The following is a 15,733-nucleotide window of genomic DNA, read 5'->3' as shown; positions in this document are numbered from 1 at the left end:
AGTGCAGTAGTTAACCCCTTGAGCGAAGAAGAATTGTTTAGTAACCTCAGTGTTGTCAGGTGTGTGAGGACAGAGGAGAATCTGTTAAGAGGACAGAGGAGAATCTGTTAAGAATAGGCCAGACTATTCGGCGTATGTGTAGGCAAAGAGAAAGAACCGTAACCAAAGAGAAGGATCCAACGTAGTACTGTCTGGCCAGTCAAAGGACCCCATAACTCTCTGGCGGTAGTATTTCAACGGGCGGCTGGTGCCTTGGCCAACCTACTATTATTATTTTTTTTTTTTCCTTTCGTTTATTAAATTAAAACATCGTAACATATTTTTCCTTTTAGTCAAATGGATATTTATTTGCAATTAATTTTATATAGCTATTATTATTAGTTATCATATGAGTACGTCTCTCTCTCTCTCTCTCTCTCTCTCTCTCTCTCTCTCTCACATATATATTTATATACTGTATATACAGTATAGTAGAAGAAAATTATAATTAATTTTTATTCTTGTATTTTTCAGACTTTAAATCCAAGATGGGATGAAGAATTTATATTCAGAGTAAGTATATCACTTTTACTAGCATGGTTATGGTTTTAGTGCTAAAAAGAGTTACGTTAGCTTTGGGAGATTATTATTACTGTATTGTTACTAATATTTTTATTATGTTCATAAAGTAGTTGAGTCTAATTAGTGCTACCCAATTATTTCTTTTGAATGAGATGTGAAAATTGGAGCAAAGTTAAGTAAAAGAAATTTGACATAATTTTAGACAAAAAGTAAAATGTAGAAAACTGCATCAAGCAGGTGGCCAAACGGATACGGTAAATAACCTCAAGTACTATCTTTGGTCGGGTACAGAAGGCTCAGTAGGTGGTAGCTCCCATATAGAAGAGTGGTAGATTTATTAGGGCATTGTCCTGCTGGCTAGGGCAGTGTCACTGTCCCTTGCTTCTGCCATTCATGGGCGACTTTTAAACCTTTAAATGTCAGCATCACTGGATTGTTAGCAATGTCCAATTTTTATGCCAATCAGGTACAGAGGCTAGCCAATGTTTTAAAGATTTCCTATATAATTGCATTTTGTCTTTTTAAGTTTTATCATAAATTGTAGATTTTAATTGACTAATTTTCAAGTGGTGGAGAATGATTCAAATATGTAAATAATGTACATGTTTTTGGGTACAATTTTTTCTTGGGCAATTCCTAGTGAATATTGATGCACCTGTGATGTCTACTTCAAGTTAACATTTCATGAACGTTCTAAATGTCTTCATATCCTGAAGGCCAAGATACAAATTACCATTATGTTGTTCAATTTTGTTCACTGGCAACAGATTTGATTTGAGAGTATTCATGTCTTAGATTTGATAAAGTTGGATTAGTATCTTAGAATTGTAGAACATATCTACAGTATCCTAAAAGTATGTGGTAGTTTTGAAACAACACACTAATCATGTTATTCTAGAATTTAGTTAGATATAACAGTATATTACAATTCTATATTAATTTTTTTCTAAGTAATTTGTTTGTTTGATTTCAGGTTAAACCTTCAGATCACAAGCTGGTCTTGGAAGTCTTTGATGAGAATCGTTTGACGAGGGATGATTTCTTAGGTCTCGTGCAGGTGCCACTAATCAATTTACCACGAGAGGTTGAGGGAAGACAACCTCCACATAAACATTATCGTCTAGAACCTCGAAGGTGAGGTTTGTCTTTTTTAATAGCAAGAATTTCTTTTCCTATTATCTCCTAATGTTTCTGCCAGACAGGGTTCTTTAATATCGCACGGTGTTTAGACAAGCAAGAATATGAATTATATTGTCTTATGAATCAATTTAAAGTTTAAATTTGATAATGTTATGACAAACCATTATTATCTTTAGAGTGAGTGGTAATAGCCTAGTTGAGGTTAGCTTTGCCTGGGTCTCTGTTTCGAGGAGTGCTGTGTACCCTGACTGGTTCGTCTCTTCGGGACCGCTGTCCGAAATTTAGGTACATCTTTGCCCTTTGAGTACTCTGGTCTTTGTATTCCTTGCCATAAGATCTGTATTCCTCACTTATATTAGGGAATTTGTAGTGAACTTCTATATTTCTCACCAGTGGATTACGAGGTGCCATCACCTTTCTAGTAATGTAGGCATGACCATCAAATATTAATGTCTCATAGATTGTACACTACTTACCATGAAGCACTGCTATCTCGTCTGTAACACGGGCCATGCACATGCCTCGTTAAGACAGTTAGGGAGTGTCTTTACCCTTTATTTCTGCCTGGACATGACTGATAATGTCAAATCTAGTATTACACACCAGCACACCTTGTGGACCAGTGACTTTTCTTTCAGCTGTGTGTGCATAACATTGCTATGTCTTGACTTGCTAGAGACACTGGGCACTTTTGGAGAGCAGTGTACTCATCTCAGTTCTTTTACACATGACATATAGCATACCTTTCCCACCTTTGTTTAGTGAGGTATAGATCAACAGGAGTGGCATGAACCTTACCTTTGATGCCAGAGATTAACTCTACTTAGGACTGGGCTGAACAGAGGGACTAGCATGACACAGTTGACCATGCACCATTTTTACTTGTAATAATACTTGTAATAATTAGCAACTGGTGGCTCATAGCTTGCCGATTGATGGCTGACTGTAATTCTGTAGTTTGCATGTGCATAGCACAGCTGTTGCAACTTCTCTGTAGTCACCTCTCCTGTAACTTGCAATAAATAAGTTGAAATTGAGATACTACCACTAAGAGAGTTTTTGGATCCCTATGACTGGCCAGACAATGCTACATTGGATCCCTCTGTTATTACAGTTCATTTTTCCTTTGCTTACACTACACCAAATAGTTTGTCCTATTCTTACCACATTCTCGGTTTATCCTCATTCACCTGACAACACTAAGATTACCAAACAATTCATTGTGTCCACACTATTAAACCTTCCAATGTTTACATAGGAAATATCTCTCGGCGAAGCTGGAAGGCAGCCAATAGACTGAAAAAGTGCGAGGTGGCAGCCCTACCTTCCCATTGTTGTGGGGTCAGTAGGGGTGGCTGGGTGGTACCCCAGCCACCTATCTCTACTCACAACTCACAGAGCTGCCTCACTTTCTTCTTTTGACTGGTTGAGATCGTACATGTCTGCTCTCCACCTCTTCCCAAGGCTTAGTCATTAGATGTACAACATTGCTTTACGCTCTTCCTTTCTCTTTTCATGTGTGAGTGTGCTCTTCCTCCTGACCCGACCATGCGAACCTGTCCTGGTTGCAAAGGTCTCCCTCGTGGCACCTTCATGCCTCGGTGGACGCAGATATCTATCTGATGTGTCCTGCCTGCTGGGGCCATCATTGCCAGCAGGCTTGACCCTTCGACGAGTGTCGGGAGTGGCCTGCCTCCCAGTAGGAGAGTTGTTCGGGCGGCGCAGGATATAGAAAGCCAAGCGGAGATCTTTCTCCCCCAGGGTCTAACTCCGCAGGGAAAAGAACTCGGGCTTCTTCTTCCTGCGCCCCTGGATCGCCTGACTTACTCTGGAGTTAGTCGAGTAGGAACGCAGACCGACTTTACTCCTTGGAAACTAGGGGTTGATCCCCTAGTGAAGGATTTTCACCTCCAGTCGCTGGGAAGCCTTTTTCCCTTGCAGTTGTGCTACAGGACTAGTCGTCCTTGGTTTTTGCTCCCCCTTCGAAGGAATGACTTCTGCAACTCCTTCAGAACCGTCCCCTGTGGCAACGACATCTTTTGCCCTGGACCTTTCGTTCACCCATACAACGGCCTCCTGCTGACAATGTCCCCGCTCCCTACCCTTCTTTCGCCCCTATAACGGCCTTCTGCTGACAATGTCCCTGCTCCCCACCCTAGGGCGATGTCGCTGCCTTACCCTAATCTAAACCTCTTATCATCCCACAGAGATGGTTCCAGCTCACGTGTGCTGGCCCAGCAAGCTGACGAGGTTAGGCAGAACTATCCTGGTGAGCCCAGTGATCCTTCTTCGATGAGCGCTCCACCTGCTCACCCTTCCCCTGGATGAGATAACATCATCTCGTTCTGTAGCAGGATCCCCTTTACGAGCTTTACGCTCACCTGAACCCCGTTTACGAGGTTCAAGAGATCGTTCACGATCTAGGTGTTCGTCCCATGGGCATTCGCATTCTAGCGCTCGCGCCATAAAGATCATATGTCATCACAGTCTAGGCATAGGTCTTCTAGGAGACACCCTCGATCTAGGGTGCAATGCTCCAGATCAAGAGCTTCATGCTCAAGCGTAAGTAAAACTTTGCGCTCCACCTCTAGAGACACGCAGTCACAAGCCTCGTGCTCACAATCATGGGCTTTGGGCGCACGATCACGAGCTTCACGCATGAAGTCTCCTGCTAAGCACTCGCGGTCAAGTAGATCACGCGAGGCAAGCATTCTAGATTGTGAGCGAAGCGCTCTCGATCAAAAGACAGTCACTCTCGATGATCATAATCTTAGCGCTCTAAACGCTCTAGATCGAGGAGATCCTCTTCCAGAGGTTACCATAGACGCACACGCTCTCCATCTGAACACGGCGCTACATCTTGTAACCCTCATCCCAATCGACCTCAGACCAGACAAGGAAATGAGCAAGACCAACCCTCACAGAAGCTTAAGTGTATCATCCTATGTAAACAACGAAAGGTTTGTAAGTGTGGGAACAAATTACAAATTTGGAAACAATTTATATTTTTCCCTTACTAATACAAACCTATAGTTGTTTACAAAAATTGTCCCACCATCACCTGTTCCACTGAAGTCCTGCCTGCAATCAAAAGTGAGGCAGCTCTGTCAGCTGTGGCTGGGGTACTCCTCAGCCACCTCCTACCGTCCCATAACAATGGGAAGGTAAGGTTGCCACCTCGCACTTTTTCAGTCTATTGGCTGCCTTCCAGCTTTTCCGAAAGATATATCCTATGTAAACAACTACAGGTCTGTAGTAATTAGGGAAAAATTCAAATTGTTTCCAAATTTGTCATTTTTCACTCGGGGTTAACTACTGCACTGTAATTGTTCATTGGCCACTTTCCTCATGGTAAGGGTAGAAGAGAGACTTCACGTATGGTGAGAAGGACACTCCAAAATCAATTAATTTTTCTCTAGTCTTGTGTAGTTACATAGCTCTCTCTCTCTCTCTCTCTCTCTCTCTCTCTCTCTCTCTCTCTCTCTCTCTCTCTCTCTCCTTTTTTTTATATATATTTGATATATAAAAGATTGTTTTCCATAAGACATTTTTATTGTTCATTACAGTGAACCCTCGTTTATCGCGGTAGATAGGTTCCAGACGCGGCCGCGATAGGTGAAAATCCGCGAAGTAGTGACACCCTATTTACCTATTTTCAATATTAATCTTACCCGATGATCATGTAGCTGTCAACTCCGTTGCCCGACAGAAATCTAAGGTCGGGATACGCCAGCGATCGCTATACAGGTGGGGGTGTACACAACAGCGCCATCTGTGAGCAGGTACTCAAGTACTTCTTGTCAACAAGAACTCAATTTTTCCTGTCGTGCCACCGGCAAGACCTACTTGGATACGCTGTTGATTCTGGAGTTGTTTCTCACGATTTTGGTGATGTATTCGCTCTAGATTTTAGCCTTCGCTATTCAGGAAGCTTTATCATTAGCTTAGCAAGCTTTTGGAATTAATTTGGATTAATTGTTATCGAACTTTGCTAGTTTTTGGAATCCCCCCTTGACTTTTTCTACAATTCAAGATGTCTGACCAGTCTCAAGTCCCTAAGTACAGGCAGTGTAGTGTTAGGGCTTGTACTAGGCGTCTTCCGAAGGCCTCCATAGATCCTCACACCGTTTGTTCCAATTGTAGGGGTAAATCCTGTCAATTGGAAGATCGGTGTGAGGAATGCGCTGGGCTTTCGGAATTCGATTTTAACGAATTCCTTAAAAATGCACGTAGGCTAGAGAAGGATAGGATCAGGAGGAGTTCTTCTCGCTCTGTTGATTTTTCCTCTCCCCATGCCCCTCAACCTTTTCCTTCCCCTGTAGTGGTGACTCCCGACCCTGCTACTAGTGCTCAGCCATCCATGGCGGATATGATGCGTGCCATTCAGGCTCTTGGTGACAGAGTGGAGTCATTGGCTAATGACCGTAATCAGCTTTTGGCAGATGTCAAAGAGCTGAAAGCGAAAAGTGCAGTGGGAAGTGTTAGTGCAAGTGAGGTGAAAAGTGTCAGTGTCAGTGTTGCGCATGAGGGTACATCTGTTCGTGCCAGTCGTCCTCCCAGTCCGGGACCTCGTGCAAGCTCCCAAGCCCAGGGGAGAAGCAATGTCGAAGGACCAAAGGGTTCGGCAGGCCTTGATCAGCGTACGGATGTACCCTCAGTGGTTGCGGACTTTTCTCTTAGAGATCGTCCCATCCACATACAGACGAATGAGCCCTATCATCCCTCGTCTGTGGAAGAAGTTTCAAGGAGGAAACGATGGACCAAGGTCTCACGACCTCTCAAGCGTAAGGTCCCTTCCGAGCGAGTCCAACGGCCCAGGTGTAGCCACTGGGTCAGTTCGGACTCGCCGCAGTCTTCCGAAGACTGCACACCTCCCAAGAGAGGTAGAGTGGTTCCACAACAGGCTACTGCTCCGTCTGTTGCTGCTCCAACCACGGTAGACCCTAAGTGGTCTATGCTGCAGACTATGCAGTCTCAGCTTGCTGCGTTCATGCAAGAGTATCATGCTGAGAAGGTTGACACTGCCCCTGTTAGCCTACAACCTGCCGCGGTTGTGCGCTCAGCAGATACTGCGGCTGCCTGCTCCCACACTCCACCTGTGAGAGCTCCACCACCGATGCGCAGTCCACCCTGCCAGACGCATGTTCTTGCTGCACCATCCGTTGACATGCGTGAGCTACCGCATCAGCAGTGGGAAGGTGCTGTAGAGCTGCTGTGTTCTGACTCTATGCGGCATGCTCCGCAACCCATGCGGCATGCTCCGCATCCCATACGGCATGCTCCGCAACCCACGGCAGTCCCTCCCACGCACCAGCACTCTGCTTTTGTTGTTGCCAGCTCGCAGACTGACCAGCAGCGGCATGATGTTGAATCCGCAGCAGCTACGTATGCACCCGTGCTGCCGGATTCAGCCGTTCAGCTTTCTGCTCCGCCTTTGCCACTTCCTACTCAGCTTTCGGATGATGGAGTATCGGATGACGAAGATGCACATTTGGATGAACCGCACTCAGACTTAGAAGGGCCCAAGTCTACGCCTCCCTCCTTAGACTTTCGTAAAGTCCTTGCCTTGTTCAGGGACTTGTATCCAGAACAGTTTGTGTCTGCAACCCCTCGCTCTCCTCCCTCCGAGTTTGCTCTGGGCATGCAGTCTGCTGCTCCTGCCTTCACCAAGCTTGTCCTCGCACGCTCATCCAAGAGAGCTTTGAGGGTTATGGGAGAGTGGTTGCAGTCCAAGAAGCAACTGGGAAAGACTGCTTTCATCTTTCCGCCTACCAAGCTTGCTTCCAAATCTAGCGTCTGGTATGCCACAGGAGAGCAACCCGGCTTGGGGGTTCCTGCCTCTGCCCAGGGCGACTTTTCAAGTCTGGTTGACTCTCCCCGCAGGCTGGCTATGAGACGATCGAAGATTTGCTGGTCCTTTTCTGACATGGATCATCTGTTGAAGGGAGTCTTTCGTGCTTTTGAGATCTTTAACTTCCTCGATTGGTGTTTGGGAGCGTTAAGCAGAAAGACTTCCCCTTCGGATAAGGACTCTGCCATGCTGATCATGTCTTGCATGGACAAAGCCATTCGGGATGGGTCTGGTGAACTTGCGGCTTCGTACACGTCGGGAGTGCTTAAGAAGAGAGAACGTCTTTGCTCCTTCTTGTCGTCTGGTATCACTCCTTGCCAGAAGTCGGAGTTGTTGTTTGCTCCTCTCTCCAAGTGTCTGTTTCCGGAGGAGCTGATCAAGGGGATGGCTGCCTCACTGATCCAGAAGGATACCCATGATCTGATGGCATCTTCCGCACGTAAGGCTAAAGCTTTACCTTCCGTGCCTAGACCTTTCCGTCCTGCAGCAGTAGACACACCAGCTACTAGGTTCATCCCGCCCTTTCGTGGCAGAACCTCCAGCAGAGGAGGTACCCGTGCCGACAGTCACCGTGGCAAATCCAAGAAGGGTTCCAAGTCCGCAAAAGGCAGGATCTGACTGCCTTCCTCTCCAGACAGCAGTGGGAGCCAGGCTCAAGTTCTTCTGGCGAGCTTGGGAGAGCAGAGGTGCAGACGCTCAGTCTGTGAAGTGGCTAAAGGAGGGGTACAGAATTCCGTTCTGCCGCAGTCCCCCTCTAGCTACATCTCCCATCAACCTCTCTCCCAACTACAAGGAGAAGGACAAGAGGCTAGCGTTGCAACAAGAGGTGTCGCTCTTGCTACAAAAGGGAGCGGTAGTCATAGTCCGGGACCATCAATCCCCGGGCTTCTACAACCGTCTCTTCCTGGTAGCGAAGAAGACAGGAGATTGGAGACCGGTGCTGGACGTCAGTGCTCTCAATGCTTTTGTCACCAAGCAGACGTTCACGATGGAGACGACGAAGTCGGTCCTAGCAGCGGTCAGGAAGGAGGACTGGATGGTCTCGTTAGACCTGAAAGACGCGTACTTTCACGTCCCCATCCATCCAGACTCCCAACCTTTCCTAAGGTTCGTCTTTGGAAAGGTTGTGTACCAATTCCAAGCCCTGTGCTTTGGCCTAAGCACGGCACCTCTTGTGTTTACCAAACTGATGAGGAATATTGCCAAATTCCTTCACTTGGCAGACATCAGAGCCTCCCGCTATTTGGACGACTGGCTTTTAAGAGCTCCGTCAAGTCGTCGCTGTCTGGAGAATCTCAGATGGACTATGGATCTGACCAAGGAATTGGGCCTCCTGGTCAATATAGAGAAGTCCCAACTCGTCCCATCCCAGACCATTGTCTATCTAGGTATGGAGATTCAGAGTCGAGCTTTTCGGGCTTTTCCGTCGGCCCCAAGGATCAATCAAGCCCTAGAATGCATCCAGAGCATGCTGAGAAGGAACCGATGTTCAGTCAGGCAGTGGATGAGTCTAACAGGGACACTTTCATCGCTGGCCCAGTTCATCGAGTTAGGGAGACTCCACCTCCGCCCCCTTCAGTATCATCTAGCTGCTCACTGGAGAAAGGACATGACGCTAGAGGCGGTCTCAGTGCCTGTTTCCGAAGAGATGAGGTCTACACTGACGTGGTGGAAGAACAGCATTCTTCTCAAGGAAGGTCTACCATTGGCTGTTCAGACCCCCGACCACCGTCTCTTCTCGGACGCATCGGACACGGGCTGGGGTGCGACACTGGACGGACAGGAATGCTCGGGCACGTGGAATCAGGAGCAAAGGACACTTCACATCAACTGCAAGGAGCTTTTGGCAGTTCATCTGGCCTTGATAAACTTCAAGTCCCTCCAGCTAAGCAAGGTGGTGGAGGTGAACTCCGACAACACCACAGCCTTGGCTTACATCTCCAAGCAAGGAGGGACTCATTCGAGGAAGTTGTTCGAGATCGCAAGGGACCTCCTCATTTGGTCAAAAGATCGAAAGCTTTCGCTGGTAACGAGGTTCATTCAGGGCGACATGAATGTCATGGCAGATCGCCTCAGCCGGAAGGGTCAGGTCATCCCCACAGAGTGGACCCTTCACAAGAATGTTTGCAGCAGACTATGGGCCCTCTGGGGTCAGCCCACCATAGATCTATTCGCTACCTCGATGACCAAGAGGCTCCCGATGTATTGTTCTCCGATTCCAGACCCAGCAGCAGTTCACGTGGATGCCTTTCTGCTGGATTGGTCCCATCTAGACCTGTATGCGTTCCCTCCGTTCAAGATTGTCAACAGGGTACTTCAGAAGTTCGCTTCCCACGAAGGGACACGGTTGACGTTGGTTGCTTCCCTCTGGCCTGCGAGAGAATGGTTCACCGAGGTACTGCAATGGCTAGTGGACGTTCCCAGGACTCTTCCTCTAAGAGTGGACCTTCTGCGTCAGCCTCACGTAAAGAAGGTACACCCAAGCCTCCACGCTCTTCGTCTGACTGCCTTCAGACTATCGAAAGACTCTCAAGAGCTAGAGGCTTTTCGAAGGAGGCAGCCAGAGCGATTGCCAGAGCAAGGAGGACATCCACTCTCAGAGTCTATCAGTCAAAATGGGAAGTCTTCCGAAGCTGGTGCAAGGCGAATGCAGTTTCCTCAACCAGTACCTCTGTAACACAGATAGCTGACTTTCTGTTACATCTCAGGAATGTAAGATCCCTCTCAGCTCCTACGATCAAGGGTTACAGGAGTATGTTGGCAGCGGTCTTCCGCCACAGAGGCTTGGATCTTTCCACCAACAAAGATCTACAGGACCTTCTTAGGTCTTTTGAGACCTCAAAGGAACGTCGGTTGTCCACTCCAGGCTGGAACCTAGACGTGGTTTTAAGGTTCCTGATGTCATCAAGATTCGAACCGCTTCAATCAGCCTCTTTTAAGGATCTCACATTAAAGACTCTTTTCCTCGTTTGCTTAGCAACAGCTAAAAGAGTCAGTGAGATCCACGCCTTCAGCAGGAACATAGGTTTTACATCTGAAACGGCTACATGTTCCTTGCAGCTCGGTTTTTTGGCTAAAAACGAGCTTCCTTCCCGTCCTTGGCCCAAGTCGTTCGAGATCCCAAGCCTGTCCAACTTGGTGGGGAACGAACTAGAGAGAGTACTTTGCCCAGTAAGAGCTCTTAAGTACTATTTAAGACGGACAAAGCCATTACGAGGACATTCAGAAGCTTTATGGTGTTCTATCAAGAAGCCTGCTCTACCGATATCTAAGAACGCAGTTTCTTACTACATCAGGCTTCTGATTAGAGAGGCACATTCTCATCTGAAGGAAGAAGACCTTGCTTTGCTGAAGGTAAGGACGCATGAAGTAAGAGCTGTCGCTACTTCAGTGGCCTTCAAACAGAACCGTTCTCTGCAGAGTGTTATGGATGCAACCTATTGGAGAAGCAAGTCAGTGTTCGCATCATTCTATCTCAAAGATGTCCAGTCTCTTTACGAGAACTGCTACACCCTGGGACCATTCGTAGCAGCGAGTGCAGTAGTAGGTGAGGGCTCAGCCACTACATTCCCATAATCCCATAACCTTTTTTAATCTTTCTCTTGAAATACTTTTTATTGTTGTTTTTTGGGTTGTACGGAAGGCTAAGAAGCCTTCCGCATCCTGGTTGATTTGGCGGGTGGTCAAATTCTTTCTTGAGAAGCGCCTAGATTAGAGGTTGTGATGAGGTCCTTTAGTATGGGTTGCAGCCCTTCATGCTTCAGCACCTAGGAGTCGTTCAGCATCCTAAGAGGACCGCTAGGCTCAGTAAGGAAGACGTATTTAAAAAAGGCAGAGTAATGGTTCAAGTCGACTTCCTTACCAGGTACTTATTTATTTTATGTTTGTTATTTTGAATAACTGCTAAAATGAAATACGGGATACTTAGCTTCTAATGTTAACATGTATGCTGGTCTCCACCCACCACCCTGGGTGTGAATCAGCTACATGATCATCGGGTAAGATTAATATTGAAAAATGTTATTTTCATTAGTAAAATAAATTTTTGAATATACCTACCCGATGATCATGAATTTAAGGACCCGCCCTTCCTCCCCATAGAGAACCAGTGGACCGAGGAGAAAATTGAGTTCTTGTTGACAAGAAGTACTTGAGTACCTGCTCACAGATGGCGCTGTTGTGTACACCCCCACCTGTATAGCGATCGCTGGCGTATCCCGACCTTAGATTTCTGTCGGGCAACGGAGTTGACAGCTACATGATCATCGGGTAAGTATATTCAAAAATTTATTTTACTAATGAAAATAACATTTTATTCAACATGTATATTCAGACTTTTAAAACCTTCCCTTGTACGTAGTACTGTTAACAAACTACCCTTTGATGTACAGAACACTTAATGCATGTACTACAGTACCCTAAACTAAAACAGGCACAAATATTAAAGGCAATTTTATATCATGCATTTCCTAAACACGCTGAAAAGCACGTTAAAAAATGGCAACCAATGTTTTGTTTACATTTATCTCTGATCATAATGAAGAAACAAACTGGAGGTAGAGCTTTGCTTATTACCCAGACATATTTCTCATACTATTCCCTTAGAACTACATCACATCTTCCTACTTTAGATATATATATATATATATATATATATATATATATATTATATATATATATATATATATATATATATATTTATATGTATACACATATACATACCGACATATATACATACATACATATATACATACATACATATATACATAAATACATGCATACATATATATGTATATATGTTACTGTATATATATGGGTTATGGAAAAAATCCGCAAAGTGGTGAATCCGCGATGGTCGAACCGCGAAGTAGCGAGGGTTCACTGTACTTCTCTTGTAGTTTATTTCGTTTATCCTTTCTTCACTGCGCTATTTTGCCTGTTGAAGCCCTTGTGCTTATAGCATCCTGTTTTTCCAACTAGGGTTGTTCCTTAGCGAATAATGATAATAATAGTGGCTTATGTTCTGCTGTTGGTTGCTCCCACCTCTTTCTAGTTGGAGTTAATCGTCTTAGTACAGTAGTCCTATTCCACTTTTTTTTTATTTTTGTTAATTTTATTGTTTTAATACTTGAGCAATATTACCTGATATGCATGGTACAGTTGTCATTAAACATGCTGTACTATGTAATAATCTGGAACAGGAAGTTCAAATTCCACTTTTTGGGCTTACCAATTTTTTTCAAATACTGCCAGTGAAGGGATGTCTTTTATCTAGCTGGAAAGTCATGCTAGTAGTGCCAAACTTTTATTAGGGTGTGGTGGGGGTTGCTCCTTTTAGGCTGTTGTAATTTTTGATTGAGGAAAGTCACTAACTTTTGATTTAGTGTAGTTCAAGAGCCTTTAATGACAAATTTATTTTGGAAATTCAGAAGTAAAGATTTCTTCTTTAATTGGCCTATGTGGAATTTTGAAATAAAGTTTTCATATTGATAACCCATATATTTTAGGTTGAAGATGGACAGCATGTTTTCAGTCTTTAATCTTCAGAACTGTTTGTTGCCTCTTTTCTTCATTTAAAGTCTTGGCTATTTCAGCTATGAAGAATAGAATTCATGTCTCATGCACATACTATGCTGTAATGATCGATCTCCTTCTGATAGTCTGGTAATAAAGATTGCCCTTGAAATGTCAAAAGTCACTACTATAGTATATACCAAGGTTGTTTTGTTTAGAGGGTTAATACACACACACACACCTCTGATAGATCTTACTGAAAGAGCTTTATTTAATTTGGTTATATTAGGAGGTAGAGGATGTTTGAGGTGCACATTGCTTTGAGTCCTCTTGAAATTTGAATACTTACAGGTACTCTAGTGAGATAAGAAAGTTTTTGTTTGTAATATTTTCTATAGTTTTGAAAAAATTTTAATGCCTTATCAAAGAATTTTCTTTTTATTTCAGCTCTCGGTCTCGTGTGAAGGGTCACCTGCAATTATATTTAGCTTACATACCTGAAGAAGGAGGCTCAACTGGTAGTGGAGCATCAGGTGAACATACTCCAGAAGAAGCTGGCTGGGAGGTTGTCAGTATTGACAATAGCACGGGGCACGAAGAAGCTCCTGCACAGGTAATATGATCTTGAAAAATGATTGACAGGCCCTTTATGTTATTACTAGTGGTAACCTCCCTGACTGGTGAATGCCAGACTGGGGTTTGAGTCCCGCTCAAACTTATTAGTTTCTTTGGTCGCTGCAACCTCACCATCCTTGTCAGCTAAGGGTGGGGGTTTTGGGGGAGCCTATAAGTCTATCTGCTAAGACATCAGCAACCATTGCCTGGCCCTCGTTGGTCCTACCTTGGGTGCGTATCATATGTATATATGTTCAGTCTCTATGGCATTGTCCTGCTTGATAGGGCAATGTCACTGTCCTTTGCCTCTGCCATTCATGAGCGGCCATTAAAAACCTGAGCTGTCAGAAATGACGTTTTAATATTTTATTTAGATAGATATTCCCACACATGCGTCAGACACTTGGTGTTTATTATATAGGGGGAAATAGTTTTTTTTTTTCTTTTTTTTAATGTAGTTCTTTGAGTCTTATTCAGAGTATTTGGTATCACATTAACGATTACTGTATCCAACAGCCAGTGTTAGTGCCTAATGATGGTCAGAGTCCACTTCCGGAAGGTTGGGAAGAACGACAGGACGCAAATGGCCGAACTTATTATGTTAACCACAATGCTCGAACTACTCAGTGGGAGCGCCCTACTAGGTAAGTGTTAACGGATTATTAGTACTCTATATTTTTGCAATTAAGATGACTTTTAAACCTTTTAAAAGAATTGCCTCAATAGGGGATTGCCAATGTAATAGATCTAAAAGGTGAACCTTATTAAATAGCAAATACTAAAGTTTTCAATATTAAACTTACCCGATAATCATGTAGCTGTCAACTCCGTTGCCCGACAGAATTCTATGGAGGGATACGCCAGCTATCACAATACTAGAAGGGGGTGTACTTACCAGCGCCACCTGTGGCCAGGTACTCAATTACTTGTTGTTGACACCTCCTCAATTATTCCTCTGTCGTGCTTCCGGCTAGACGTTCTGGGATACGCTTATGGTCTTCGAGTTTATTCACGGATATTTGGTGAAGTATTCTCTCAGATTAACGGCTGTCGCTTTACTGGAAACCTTCTTATATTAGCTAGATAGCTTTTATATAGTAACTGATATAACGGTTAACGATTTTTGCTTGTTTTTGGATCCCCCTTTGGCTAACTCTTTGGATTACAAGATGTCTGACATTTCGCAAGCCCCCTCCCATAGACGATGTAGGTCTTGCAATAGGCGTATTCCGAAGGCCTCGGTAGATCCTCACACCGCTTGTTCTGACTGTAGGGACAGGCCCTGTCAGTTAGAAAATCGATGTGAGGAATGCGCCGGACTTTCGGAATTGGAATTTGTCCGTCTTTTAAAATATTCAACTAAGTTAGAGAGAGGTAGAGTTAGGAGGAGTTCTTCTCACTCTTCTATGTTTTCCTCACCTCATGATCCCCTACCTTTTCCTACCCCTGTAGTGGCTACCCCCGAACCTACTGTGTGCCCTCCGCCTGATATGTCAGTTGTTTTGCGTGCTATTCAGGCTTTAGGCGATAAAGTAGAATCAGTGGTAAGTGACCATAAGTCTCTGATGGCCGAAGTTAAAGAACTGAAGGTCAAGAGTGCAGTGGGTGGAGTTAGTGCCAGTGCTGTGACGAGTGCTAGTGTCGGTGCAGTGCCAAGTGCTAGTGGTGCCAGTGTGGTGCGTGAGGATTTTTCTGTGCGAGCCAGTCGTCCTCCCAATCCGGGACCTCTTGCAAGCTCCCATGCCCAGGGGAGAAGCAATGTCGAAGGGCTTAAGGGTTCGGCAGGCCTTGTTAGGCGCACAGAACTATCCTCGGTGGTTGCGGGCGTGTCTTCCAAAGACCGTCACTCCCACCTGCAGACGATTGAGCCCGTCTTATTCTCGTCCGCTGATCAACTGTCAGGGAAGAAACGTTGGTCTCAGGTCTCGAGACCGCTTAAACGTAGAGTCCAGTCCGCGAGTGCTCAGCCAGGTTGCAGTCATTGGCTCAGCTCTGACTCGCCTCAGTCATCTGTCGACTGTACTCCGCCCAAGAGGAGTAAGGTTCTGCCAC

The 15,733-nt window shown here is 45.0% G+C and overlaps 1 protein-coding gene across 5 annotated transcripts in view; it reads left to right on the top strand.

Moving 5' to 3' along the window:
- Positions 1-15,733, top strand: part of Nedd4 (E3 ubiquitin-protein ligase Nedd4) — a 115,781-nt gene that overhangs the window by 21,569 nt on the left and 78,479 nt on the right. For 4 of the 5 annotated variants that reach the window (XM_068361171.1, XM_068361169.1, XM_068361170.1 and 1 more), the window contains exons 5-7: positions 1,535-1,695; positions 13,514-13,679; positions 14,198-14,325. In XM_068361171.1, the coding sequence (XP_068217272.1) occupies positions 1,535-1,695; positions 13,514-13,679; positions 14,198-14,325 (455 nt within the window). Of the gene's footprint in view, positions 1-513; positions 553-1,534; positions 1,696-13,513; positions 13,680-14,197; positions 14,326-15,733 lie in introns of all 5 variants that reach the window. The other variant, XM_068361168.1, reaches the window with a different exon arrangement.

Source organism: Palaemon carinicauda, chromosome 37, assembly GCF_036898095.1.
Source record: "Palaemon carinicauda isolate YSFRI2023 chromosome 37, ASM3689809v2, whole genome shotgun sequence".
Lineage (NCBI taxonomy): Eukaryota > Metazoa > Arthropoda > Malacostraca > Decapoda > Palaemonidae > Palaemon > Palaemon carinicauda.
This window is presented reverse-complemented; position numbering and strand designations above follow the sequence as displayed.